This window comes from Eleutherodactylus coqui, chromosome 3 (genome assembly GCF_035609145.1).
Source record: "Eleutherodactylus coqui strain aEleCoq1 chromosome 3, aEleCoq1.hap1, whole genome shotgun sequence".
Taxonomy (NCBI): domain Eukaryota; kingdom Metazoa; phylum Chordata; class Amphibia; order Anura; family Eleutherodactylidae; genus Eleutherodactylus; species Eleutherodactylus coqui.
Genome location: NC_089839.1, coordinates 179786848 through 179800510, shown reverse-complemented (window position 1 = coordinate 179800510; position 13663 = coordinate 179786848). Strand labels below are relative to the sequence as shown.

The following is a 13663-nucleotide window of genomic DNA, read 5'->3' as shown; positions in this document are numbered from 1 at the left end:
CTTACCAGGAGAAGTTTGCTGGATTACAGGCACTGGTGCTAGATCAACAAAAGGAAATCATCAGTTTACAGAGGCAACTTCTAGAGTTGCATTACTCAGGCTCTGATGTCTGCATGTCACTGCCCACAAAATTTGGAGGGCATCATCATCAGTAGAGAGGCTTCCTTAATCAAAGCCCGATTTATTTCCAGATGCAACCTACCTTGTTTACCAGCTGTAGGAAAAAGGTATTTTTCATCATTAAGCTCCTCACTGTTGAGGCAGTCACATGGGCCTCACCCTACATAGAGACCAATAGTAATCTCCTCAACAGCTTTGGTGCCTTCAGGACTGCTATGTGTAAAATCTTTGATGAAACGAATTGTTGTGCAATGGCTGAAGGGAACCTACGATTGTTCCATTGCAGAATATGCAGCAGAATTTTGTTGCTGGGCAAATTATACCGCGTGGAACCAGTCACACAGCAGAGACAATTCCGTAGGGGATTATCTGAGTGGGTAAAAGATGAACTTTCTAGACTAGAGACCCCTGATAACCTAGAAGATTTTATCCAGGTGTGCATTCGAATTGACCAGAGACTTTCCAAGTGGCAGCGTTTGAGCACCAACATCCATTACTCCTTCAGTCCATCCACTTTGAGTCCCCAGCCGAGGACTGAAGCCACACCAGAACTGAGTCAGGTTAACGTAATCTGAAAACCCCTCTCCACCACTGAAAAATAAAAGCGCCATGCTGAAAATCTGTGCCTTTACTGTGAAAGTTTGGGACATTATGCCTTAAACTGTCCAAATAAGTCCCAAAGGACTCTCACCCAAGCAAATGTCAAGACCACAACCAATCAAGCCATCACAAAAACAAGGGGATATCACCAAACACACCTTTCCACCAGTAGTTCGACAGTGTGAAACCATTCCCGCACTCCACCACTTTGTCCTCCCTTAGAGATAATTATGGGTAATCAAAAGACGCAGTGCGATGTTGGATTCAGGAGTGGGACTTAAAATTCGCTCTTGACAAAAACATTGCCACCAGACTTGATCCCATACCGAATGGATGAGTCACCCTTGTCCTTGGGACCTGTCACACGGGAGACAATCAAACTGGAGCTTTGCATGAAACCTAACCAAGAAATGATCAGCTTCCAGCTCATTTTGTCTACTAAATTTCCTGTAAATCTCGGGATCCCCTGGTTCTCTACCCATAATCCCTCCATCAACTGGGAAACATGGACCATAACCTTCCCTTAAAAATACTGTAAAGAGAACTGCCTATTGCACTATCAGCCCTGAAACCAGTGCAAGCCCTCGCAGTTTGTCAACAGGATTTTGAGAAATTACCGGTTCACACCAGATGTTCAGGGATGTCTGCGGCAAGAAGAAAGCTGACCAGCTGCCACCCTATCTGCCATATTACTGCCCTATTGAGCTGCTCCCTTTTATTCCATTTTGGGTGTATCTACAACCTCTCAGAACCAAAGTTAAAGAGACTTCTGGATAATTTGGATGAAAATCTAAAGCGCGGCTTCATCTGGCCTTCTCTCTCCTCGGTGGCAGCACCCATTTTCTTTGTTTAAAAGAAAGATTCTACTCTTTGACCGTGCATTGATTACCAGGAACTAAACAAGATTACTATTAAGAATCCCTATCCTCTCCCGTTAATCCCAAAACTGCTGGAGAGGCTTTGGGTAGCCAAGGTCTTTACTAAACTGGATCTCAGAACAGCATATAATCTGGTACAGATCAACCTGAGATGAATGGAAGTCAGCTTTCAGAAAAAGATATGGAGACTTCAAGTCTCTAGTAATGCTGTTCAGTCTTTGCAATTTTCCTGCTAACTTTCAGCTACATATTTTGAAACCTGTTGGATCAATTCGCAGTGGCATAGCTCAACAACATCCTCATCTTCTCTGACAATTTGGAGGAATATCGTAGGCACATTCAGGTGGTCTTGGTACGACTCCAAAAGAATACCTCTACATCAAGCTAGAGAAGTGTGAGTTTAAACAGACCCAAATGCAGTTCCTGGGATACATTATCTCCCCAGATAGCTTAAGTATGGATCCCAGCAATATAAAAGCCATCCTGAATTGGCCCATTTCAAGAAATTTAAACTAATTACAGCGCCTTATCAGTTTAGCAGACTTCTACAGAAAAGTTGTCAAGGATTTCTTAAAAGTCATCTCTCCCATCACCTCCCTCACAAAGAAAGCACACAAGTTTTCCTAGTTCACGGAGGCACAAGTCGCTTTGGAGAAACTAAAGACACTGTTTACTTCAGCACCAGCACTGATCCACCCAAGACCAGAATTGCCTTTTGTCATGGGGGTGGCCTCCAACTCCGCTGTGGGAGCCATCCTATCACAATGAGTCGGAGATAAGATGCAACTAAATCTTTGTACATTTCTGTTCTACACCTTATCACCCATGCAGAAAAACTATGATGTTGGGAACAAGGAAGTTCTGGCCATCAAGGTGTCTTTTACCGAATGGAGGCACCTTTTGAAGGAGCCCATCATCCAGTAACGATTCTTACTGACCATAAAATTTAGAATTTCTCCGTACTCCCAAGAGGTTTTCTGCAACACAAGCATGATTGACCCTGGTCTTCTCCAGATTTAATTTTGTTCTGTCCTACCACCATGGTTCCCTAAATGGCAAGGCAGATGCATTGATATTTTCAGAGCCCAAAGAGAAGTTAAATACAGACCATGCAATTCTGACCCCAAAATTCTTTTAGGTATCCTGCATTCTGAGGCCCTCCTAGCAAAATTTAAGGGAGGCTATGAAAGTGACCCTTTCCTAAGTCTTTCTTCTAAGAATGTGAAGCTCTCTTTCAAGAATGTGCCTCGTTTATGAAAAGGCATTTTCAAATGAAGCTATGAAGCCTTCGAGACAAAGTGGTGACCTTGCCAAAATGCATTCAGATAAAGTTGGTAAGCCTATTTCAATTTTCCAAGGTTTAAAGTCAAAGAACCGTAGCACTGTAGGAAAGCTATTTGGAAAATCTGCTCTCAATGCCGACATAGGTCTCCTTGCTTCCTATAAAGTTTTTTTATATTAGGGAAACACTTGTGTTACTCGCATGTAAAGAGATTGTCAGTACTATGCTGGGGCCTGACGTGTGTGCTGTGGTGAAATCGATTCCTTTGAGTAATGACACTGTTTCAAGAAGAGTTGACGAGAGGGCTGCTGATGTGGAAGAAACCCTTTTAGACGTGTTAAAGAGCACAGAATTTGTAATGCAAATTGACGAGTCAAAGGTAAGAGACAATAAAGCATTGGTGCTAGCTTACATTCATTTTTTATTAATCGAAATGAAGAGGTAGTGGAGAACTGTTTACAAGAAATTTAACCCCTGACACGACAGGCTCCTCTATATGCAAAAGAGTGGAAGAATTTTTCCAAGAAAAAAAAAAGCTCTTTAACAAATTTACTTGTGCAACCGACAAAGCTGCATCTATGATTGCTCGATATGGTGGATTTATAGCCCATTTAAAATCTGCTATACCTGGCATAATGGCAGTCAACTGTGTGATCCATTGGCCGCACCTTGTTGCTAAACATTTATGTGAGAGATTGCATGATTCTCTGCGCTAGGTAATTAATGCTGTTAACAAGATAAAAGCACACCCTTTGAACAAACATCTTTTCCACAAGCTCTGTCGAGGCCATGACGAAGAATTTGAACGTCTACTTCTACACACCAAAGTGAAGTGGCTGTCAAGAGGAAAGTGCTTACGACTCTTCTACAAACTTTTTAACAACATAGTCGAGTTTCTTTGGCCGATTGCCCCAAGACTTTGTGATGCAATTGAACTACGGCGTCTTAATTTTTTTTATCTCGCAGACATATTTCACAAACTCAACGAGGTCAACATAAAGCTACAAGAGGTCAAAATAAATTTCATTAAGGCTATAAAAGGTATAATCCCTTCCTGTCTGGACTTTCATACCAATAACCTGAGTTGACAGGAGCCTTGTCAGTTTCCAAGTCTTTAAGAAATTACACGTGAAGACGGAGACAAACTTCAAGATACAAACGTAGACATTCTTTACTCACACCTCAAACAAGCCAAAGACGACATGAAAACTAGGTTTCATGATCTGTGTACCATTGAAATACCTTTGGTACTCAATCCATTTGCAGCAGACGCAGGAGAATTTCATCCCATCATGGTGCTGGTTATTTTATCTTTTATTTTTTCTTTTCTTTTTTGGACATAGATAACCTCTAGTTAGGGCCTTTTGCTGCCTGGCGTTATTATTTAGCTAAATAGGCACAGGGAATATGGGAATCAGCCTGAAACAAATATTCTTTAGCACTGACCACTATCTATCAGTGGGTTTATTCTTGGTTACTGGCACCATGCACTTATTGAGCAAGGAAGGTCTGCTGCATCTGATATAATCCTGCTTTATATTTAATCGTCCTGGAACAGGAGTCAATAGCAGTTTGTGGCTAGACACTATGCTACTCTTGCAGTTCATTCATGCATTGGTGAGTTGCATGATTGTTGCATAGCCCCATATAGAAAGCCAAAAGAGACTAGTGTGCCATTTAGTAGATTCTTAATGGCGTTATTGTATTTTGTTTTTTGAACATTAAATTTGTATTTAAAAAATTTTGAGTGTTACAAGTTACTGTATAAACAACTCGAGTATAAGCCTAGTTTTTCGGCACATTTTTTTGTGCTGAAAAATCCCCCCTCAGCTTATACTTGAGTCAGGGAAGGCTTTAAAAAAAAAATCCTCCATACTCACCTCCCAGATGGCGTCTGTGTCCCCAGAGGCGGTGCGGCAGGCTGCTTGAATTCTCTCTGCTGTCATCCCCCGCCGTCCTCTTTGCTCGGCTGTGTCATCACCTGCGGTCAGTGCTGTGTAAGAAAGAGCTGTGATTGGATCGGGCGTCAGCCAATCACAACCGGTGCTCAATCATTCACAGCCAATCAAGCTACTTTAGAATTCTCCCCACTGTCATCCCCCTGCTCGGCTTTCAAATCCCCTGCCGTCAGTGCTGTATAAGTAAACGCTGTGATTGGATCGAGTGCCAGCTGTGATTGGCTGGCGCTCAATCCAATCACAGCGCTTACTTACACAGCAGTGACAGAGCCAAGCAGAGAGGACGACGGGGAATGACAGCGGGGAGAATTCAAGAAGCTTTTCGTACAGACACAGACGGCGGCTGGGAGGTGAGTATGGAGGGTTTTATTTTACCTAGTATATACTCGAGTATAGCTCGGCTTATACTCGAGTCAATAAGTTTTCCTACTTTTCTGTGGTGAAACGTATTGTCTTGGCTTATACTCGGGTCGGGTAATACTCGAGTATATACGGTCCACATGATTTATGTGTGTGTATATATTTTGTAAACATAGGTATATATTGCTGAAACACAATAAAATACTTTGCATAGCAAAGTTAAAGAAAATAACTAATAAATAAAACAAGTAACACAAATAAGACTCGGCTTACTTATGATCAATGTTGACAACATTTTAAAAAGGTGAAGAGATTGGCAGATTGTCAAGGATTTAAAAGAAAAGACATGTAGCACAAAGTATTTTGGAGCCAGACTGCCCAATCCTTCATAAATGTTTATTTTTTTTAAAAGGCACTTGTGCTCATGTATTTAAACCAGCAGTTATTATTTACTAATCTGGTTATTTCAGATATGGAAGGAATAGAGATGTTTTTCCAATAGCGTGCAATAGTTACCCTAGAAGCAATGAGAATGTGAAGCAGGGGAATGCGAATTGGACTGGGCAGCTGATCCGCATCTATGTTTAGTAAAGTCATAGCAGGATAGGGATGCAGTTGAATACCGCTAAAGTTTGACATCAGTTGAAAGGCCTGCTTCCGGAAGGTCAGAACATAAGGGCAGTACCACCATAAGTGTAGCAAGTTACTGTCCATTGAGCCACACCTCCAACAGTGGCTAGAGAAGCGGGGTGAGATTTTATGAAGGATATGAAAAGTGGGATAACACCTATATATGACCTTGCAGGAATTTTCAAAATGATTTAAACACTTAGAGACCGAGAAAACTGATGAGTAGGCATTATACCATTGGTCATCTGAGAATGTCGTTTTTAGGTCGCATTCCCATTTTCTTCTTAGGTTAAGCATGGGGTCAACTGAGGAGGAATTTATAATTTGGTAACAGGTAGAGAGGCCTTTATTAGAACCCTGGAGGGAAGCCAACCAGTTACCCAGTTTTGAAGGCACATTAATTCTCCGAAGAGGAGGAAAGGATTTTAGTAAATGGGCAACTTGAAAGTATTTGAGGAGAGGTGATTGAAGAATATTAAATGGGAGAGTCAAATCAGCAAAAGATATAAAGGATTCTCTATCCCATAGTTGGTGAATATGTGATAGGCCTGCAGTCTTCCAGTTTGACATTGTATTTCTATTGGGAAAATGGAATACCCATAAAGAAGAGGTCCATATTGTGGATCCGTCAATTTCTGATGAACTAACAGACCACTTTTAGATCTGAGGTTAATCTTTTGGTCCCTGATGATCTGTGGCCTCCAGATGAAATGCGTAGGACCACTTAACACTCCCTCTGAATAAAGTATTGATAATATTTTGGACTGCTTGACTTTCTTTTTGAATGCAGTATCCTAATAAATTCCTTTTTTTCTTTGGACATTTACCAAATGCTGAGAACTATTCACATATGAGTTTTTTGGCCTAATTGCACTACGAGCTATACTACATCAAATGGCTCTCAACTAATACACTTAAGATTACAATCTCTGAAAGAATGCTATGGTAAAAATACGGTTTCACTAGATTCAGAGACCTACATCAACAAGGTCTCTGTTCGCTCTCACAGAAACGTGGATACAGCAGTTTGACATGGCTTCCCCTGCTGCACTGTCTCACAATGGCCTGCAGCTGTCCCATACCCCGAGACCAGATGACAGGTATGGCGGAGGAGTAGGTGCTCTTCTCTCCCCGAAATGTACCTACCAGGTCATCCCCCCTGTACCCTCACTCACTTTTTCATCATTTGAGGTACATATGCTACGGCTTTTCCGTCCACTATCCATGTGAGTAGCAGTTATCTACCGCCCCCCCAGGTGCTCCTCGTCTGTTTTTGGAACACTTTGCTGCCTGGCTCCCCCACTTCCTATCCTGCGAAATTCCAACCCTCATCTTAGGGGATTTTAACATCCCCACTAATGACCCCAACTCCCTATCTGCCTCTCAGCTTCTTTCGCTCACCTCCTCCCTTGGTCTCTCTCAACTCACAGCCTCTCCTACTCACAGAGATGGAAACACTCTTGATCTGGTCTTCCTCCGTCTCTGCTCTGCTTCCAACTTCACTAACTCCCCTCTCCCGCTCTCGGATCATAACCTCCTCTCTTTCTCCGTCACACTCCCTAACATCTCTCTAGACCCACCTACCTACCGTACCTACAGGAACCTTAAGGCCATTCACACCCAGGACTTTGCTGAATCCCTACAGTCCTCTCTGTCCCCTATCTCTGTCCTCTCCTGCCCCAACCTGGCTGCCGCTCACTACAACACCGCTCTCAAACATGCCCTGGATGAAGCGGCGCCCCCCAGGACCCGAGCCATCCGATGTAGAATGCGGCAACCCTGGCTCACGCCTCAAACACACTTCATCCGGCGGTGCTCTAGAAGTGCTGAACGGCTGTGGAGGAAGTCGCAAATGTCCGCAGACTTCCTCTACTACAAATTCATGCTCAGAACCTACAACCTCGCCCTCCACCACGCCAAACAAGTCAACTTCACCTCTTTAGTCTCCTCACTATCGCACAACCCTAAACGGCTCTTTGATACTTTTCACTTCCTTCTTAGCCCTAAACCGCAGCCCCCTGTGACGGATCTCAGTGCTGTAGAGTTGGCTGCTTACTTCAAAAAGAAAATTGACAACATCTGTCAGGAAATAACTTCCCAATCCCAGACTAGCCCTGACCCTAGTCTCGTCAGCACTGCATCTAGCTCCTGCTCACCGTCTGTACTCAGACCAGTGACAGAGGAAGAAGTCTCCAAATTGCTCTTCTCTGCTCACCCCACCACCTGCGCTAGCGACCCCCTCCCCTCACACCTCCTCCGATCCCTCTCCCCAGAGGTCATCTCCCGTCTCACCACTATTTTCAACCTCTCTCATCTTTCCCTCTTCTTTCAAACACACCATTATATCCCCACTGCTAAAGAAGCCGACTCTGGACGTGACTGATGCTGCCAACAACCGACCCATCTCAAACCTCCCCTTCATCTCCAAACTACTAGAACGCCTGGTTTACTCCAGCCTTGTAAGCTATCTATCAGAGCAGTCTCTCCTAGTCCCCCTACAGTCTGGCTTCTGACCTCAACACTCGAAGGAAACTGCCCTTACAAGGGTATCCAATGACCTACTAACAGGCAAATCAAGGGGCGATTACTCCCTACTGATCCTCCTCGACCTTTCCGCTGCATTTGACACTGTTGACCACAAACTCCTCTTCAGTATGCTTTGCTCTATCGGCCTGAAGGACACTGCTCTCTCCTGGTTCTCCTCCTACCTATCTGACCGCTCTTTCAGCGTCTCCTTTGCTGGCTCTACCTCCCCTCCTCTTCCCCTTGCTGTGGGGGTCCCCCAGGGCTCGGTCCTTGGCCCCCTCCTTTTCTTTATCTACACAGTCCCAATTGGACAAACCATTAGATTTGGCCTCCAATACCACCTGTATGCTGACGGCACCCAGCTATACACCTCTTCCTGTGATATCTCTGCACCTTTCCTCCAAAACATCACTGACTGTCCGCTGTCTCTAACACTATGTCCTCTCTCTACCTAAAACTAAACCTCTCTAAAACTGACTTACTGGTATTTCCACCCTCCACTAATCGACCTCATCCTGACATCTCCATCTCAGTGTGTGGCGCCACCATAACTCCCAGACAACATGCCCGTTGCCTTGGGGTCATATTCGACACTGATCTATCATTTACCCCCTACATCCAATCTCTCGCCTGAACATGTCAGCTGCACCTCTAGAACATCGCAAGAATCCACTCTTTTCTCACTGTGGACACGCTAAACGCTTACTGTTGCCCTCATCCACTCTCGGCTCGATTATTGCAAATCGGTGCTGATCGGCCTCCCCTGCGCCAGACTCTACCCTCTCCAATCCATCCTGAATGCGGCAGCCAGGCTCATCTTCCTGTCCAGCCGCTACTCGGACGCCTCTGTCCTGCGCCGGTCACTGCACTGGCTGCCTGTTAAATACAGAATTCAATTTAAACTCACTACCTTCATCCACAAAGCCCTCCACAGCGCAGTGCCCCCCTATATTGCCTCCCTCATCTCAATCCATCACCCAGCCCGGGCTCTCCGCTCTGCTCACGAAACCAGGATGAGCACCCCTTTAATTCGAACTTCTCATTCCCGCCTCCAAGACTTCTCCAGAGCAGCCCCGGTCCACTGGAACGCACTACCAAAGGCTACCCGAGCAATCCAGGACTTGTAGAACTTCAGGCGTGCTCTAAAAATGCACCTCTTCAGGGAGGCATACTGCATTCCCTAAACAAACCCCTCTGTACCCCGCCTGATAACATGCTCCGAGACCTATTGACTGCAATCCCTGCTAGCCATCATAAACTGCTCCTGCAGTCATAACGATCCTGCCATCACACGGCCAAATATCTGACCATTCTCTGTGTATAGAATCCCTCTCTCTCCACCGTACCATACAGTGCACATCTCCAGCCCCTTTACCTTCTGTATCACCCCATTACTTATAGTATGTAAGCTTGTTGGAGCAGGACCCTCACCCCTATTGTTTCCATCAACTTATTACTATGTAACCATGGTTCTGTAGTTTTTGTCTTTCTGTATCCCCCCTGTATATGTAAGCGCTGTGGAATATGTTGGCGCTATACAAATAAAGATTATTATTATTATTACTACATCTATCTAGGACATCCACCACCACCCTCCCCCCCCCCCCCCCCCCCCCTACAGTGATTTTTGGCTTCCAAGTATATTTATTGCACAATGGTTATCGCATCATAATATATTATTCGAGATATATCCAAATAATTGCAAAGTGTGTTTATGTGTTTGTCCTAGTTACCCTATTAGTGTTTTTATACATATTAAGAAAAAAATAGTATTTTAGTTGTAGTTTTGGACCAAATCTGCCTCAGTGAAAAAACAGATTACAAGAGCAGTTGATTGACTTAAAACATGATAGCAAAGCCCAAGCACTTTTCCAACAATGTGGCTATGAATGTTTTTGGGTGAAAGTGAAGAATTCCTATCCTGTGGCAAGAAGTTAAGTTGCTCATGTTAGCTTTTCCATTTACGTACTTTGTGGAGAGGGGCTTCAGCATGGTTCAGCAGCTCCTGGCAATAGCAAGAAACAGATATCTGTAAGGTGTGACTCGCGACTGCAGTTAAAGAAGATAAAACCAGCGTCCATTCATCAGGCCCAAGCCAGCCATTAATGACACAGATTGATTGCGGCAAACATTATTATTAGCCAAATTTCATTGTTCTTGCATTTTAATTAGTCTACTGATCATTAAGGCTTATCTTGCATTTTCCTTATACATTGTACATTTTTACAAAATGATAATTAAAGATGGTATTATTGCTTGATTCCCCCCCAAAAAAATCTTCTGCAATAAAACCTATTATTGTATCCGCAATTAACCTTTTTTATTTAGCACCTACATTTTAGCAGCTAAAATTTAGCTGACTAAAATATTTTTGGGGTAATTTTTAGACACATGTTTTCACAATTAATGCTAATCTGTTTTCCAAAAAAATTATTCAGTATTTTAATTTGTACTTTTAATTTTGTAAACTAGGTAAACTTTGACTGGGTTTAAATTAGTAAGGCCTGGCAGGCGCTAGCCACCATCCCAATACCTAAAGGGGGTGCTGGGCTCAAAAAGGTTGAGAACCACTGCTCTAGTTTATAAACCTCATTAGATCCTACTACAGAAAAAGACAAATGGGAAGAAGTTGAAATGCCCAAGTATCTGTACTCTGTACCTATAATGCCTGACAAAATGCTGTTCACCCAACAGCTGCAACCAATAATGATTCAGTAGAGAAAAAACTGTGGATAAATATTCAGGCTGACAGCAGAATAACAGGAGAATTGCAAGAATTTTTAGTTCATGGTACAGCTCTAACAAGGACCAGAAGAAAAAAAAAACTGACCTTGAACTGCACAGATTATGAAGACAAAGGAAGAGACTGTTGGTAAAAAGATGCCTACTATACAGAGGGACAATTGATCTATTGGGCAGCGAAATGCATCAAATCCTAATTCTGAGAAGAGATACCCATATAATTCTTACAGTATACCATTATCAGTCTGGACAGTTTGGAGTTCACAAGACAGAAAGTACCATAAAGGAAGAGATTTTACTGAATAGGAATGAGAAAGGACACAGAAACCTGGTGTCAAAAAAAGCCAAACCTGTGAAGTTAGGAGAAAAACAAAAATGGATCAAAAAGCTAAACTTCACCCCATACATACTAGACAATCTCTAGAACTTGTAGCTCTTGACCATTTGAAAATTGAACGCAGCAGAATAAGTTGTACAAATGTGTTGACCATCATTATATTAGACGAAGTTCACTATTTCTGTTCCAGTCAGAAATCTAAAAGACAAAACTGCTGCTACCAGTCTGCGTAAAAACCTTCTACTAACCTACGGATGCCCAGAACAGATATTGATCGACCGCGGATCAACATTTGAATTGCAATTGCAACACTGCAGCGGCCTTCAAATTTTTTGTGTATCCACAGCAGAAAAATTCTGAACTAGTTTGAACTAGATGAACATATGTCTTTTTTTCAGCCTTGCACACTATTACTATGCTATGTGTGATAAAGTGTTTGCAAATCTCATTCACTTGGTTTGTACTGTAAACACTGCAGAATTTCCACAGCAATTCTGCTAGTGGCAATTCTGCATGTGTGAACACAGCATTAGAGGGAAATTCTGATAACTGTCTTTTCGTTTATTCCAGGTGACTCTCTCAGTCTTCACAACAATCACCCTTTCACAACCAAAGACAGAGACAATGATGCTTATGGAGCGAATTGTGCCGCAAACTATAAGGGTGCCTGGTGGTATGTAGGATGCCATCACTCCAATCTGAATGGACAGTATCTGAGAGGAACACACAGCAGCGATGCAGATGGAATTAACTGGAAAACTGGAAAAGGATACAAGTATTCCTATAAAATAACGGAAATGAAGTTCAGGCCAGTTTAATATGTATGGTATGTTTATGCTCGTGTTAATATAACCCTATGGAATCAAATCATTGACAGTGTAGTTAATCCCATATATCATAGCCACAGATGATAGTGAGGTAGTCTTTGATCTTGGACCACCACTGAGTCCATTTGTTTGGGTGCTTTCCATGAATTTTGCCAGCAATTGGCTGTATATTAACAGAGGCCATTCTGATTACGGAAGTGTTTATGAGTTATAGGGGCCTTGTCTGTATACAGGATCTTTTATAAGGCACATTTGTATATGTAACCTTATGTTTAATGTATAACTTCATACAATAAATTATTCCTATCACATTGTCATCTATTTTCTCTGGTTATCAAGTAAGCTTTTATCTATAAAACAAATATCGGTGTTTAACTCCTTAACCAAAATTGTACGAATTCCAGCATACAAACCATATGTGAAGACCATGTGGCTGCTCTGGAACATTGGAGAGTGGGGCCCAGCCCTAGTGGGTTCTATCTTCCTTGCTACTGGGTGGGAACCTATGTTGAAAGGGGGAAACCAAAGACGCCTGTTACCAGCAGATCTCACACAAATGCACACCCTTTGTGTCAAAACAATACAGAACCAAAACATGGGAAACACTATCGATATATAAACTAACATAGGGAATGAAGGGAAGTGCCTAATTGCAGTTAACCTGTCCTGACAAGATCAAACTTGGCCTCGTTCCTCGGCCACTAGTTGACCCTACATGAGACAGGGGAAATAACAGGAAACAATATAGAAATGAAAACAAGTGTAGACTTAGCTTTGAAATGCAGCAGGTAATTAGGGGATCCAGGACCCAGCTCTGACTACAATTAGAGTCAGAGAGAGACTGAAGATGAATAGCAATTCAGCTCTGCATCAGGCCAGGCTAAATAGCCCTAACAAATACCCATAGGTGAGACCAAGCATGTCTCGCCTAATACCACTCCCACTAGAGTCAGAAGATGGAGAAATACCTATAAAACCTGCACCAGTCTATCAGCCAGGCAGCAATCTCTGAACCTCCGCAACAGATGGGGAAACAAACACCAGGCCCTTCTATCCTGGATGGAAGACTAATTACCATAATTGGATTTCCATTTTGATCATTGCTATAAACCACTTTCTTCTATGTACACCACTGACCTTAGGCCAAAGACAACTAGCACTTCAGGGAGTTAGATCAAGAAAATTAAAACCATAACTATGTACACATTTTGAATCTAAACTTTGCTGGTTAATATATAACAAGCAGACTATGGGCTTGGACTGGCCAACTAGAGAATCCAAAGAGCTATAGCAAGGCCCATGAGACCTTCAATGCAAGTGGAATGTTATGCAATGGTGCAGCAGTAAGTAGATGGAGGCAGTAAGGTGCAGCAAACCCCCCCCCCCCCCCAAAAAAAAAAAAA

The 13663-nt window shown here is 42.9% G+C and overlaps 1 protein-coding gene across 1 annotated transcript in view; it reads left to right on the top strand.

Moving 5' to 3' along the window:
- LOC136621254 (ficolin-1-B-like) overlaps positions 1-12251 on the top strand; it is a 62393-nt gene extending 50142 nt beyond the window's left edge. The window contains exon 9 of the mRNA XM_066596609.1: positions 12004-12251. Coding sequence (XP_066452706.1) covers positions 12004-12251 — 248 coding nt within the window. The remainder of the gene's footprint in view (positions 1-12003) is intronic.
- The last annotated feature ends 1412 nt before the right edge of the window (positions 12252-13663 follow it).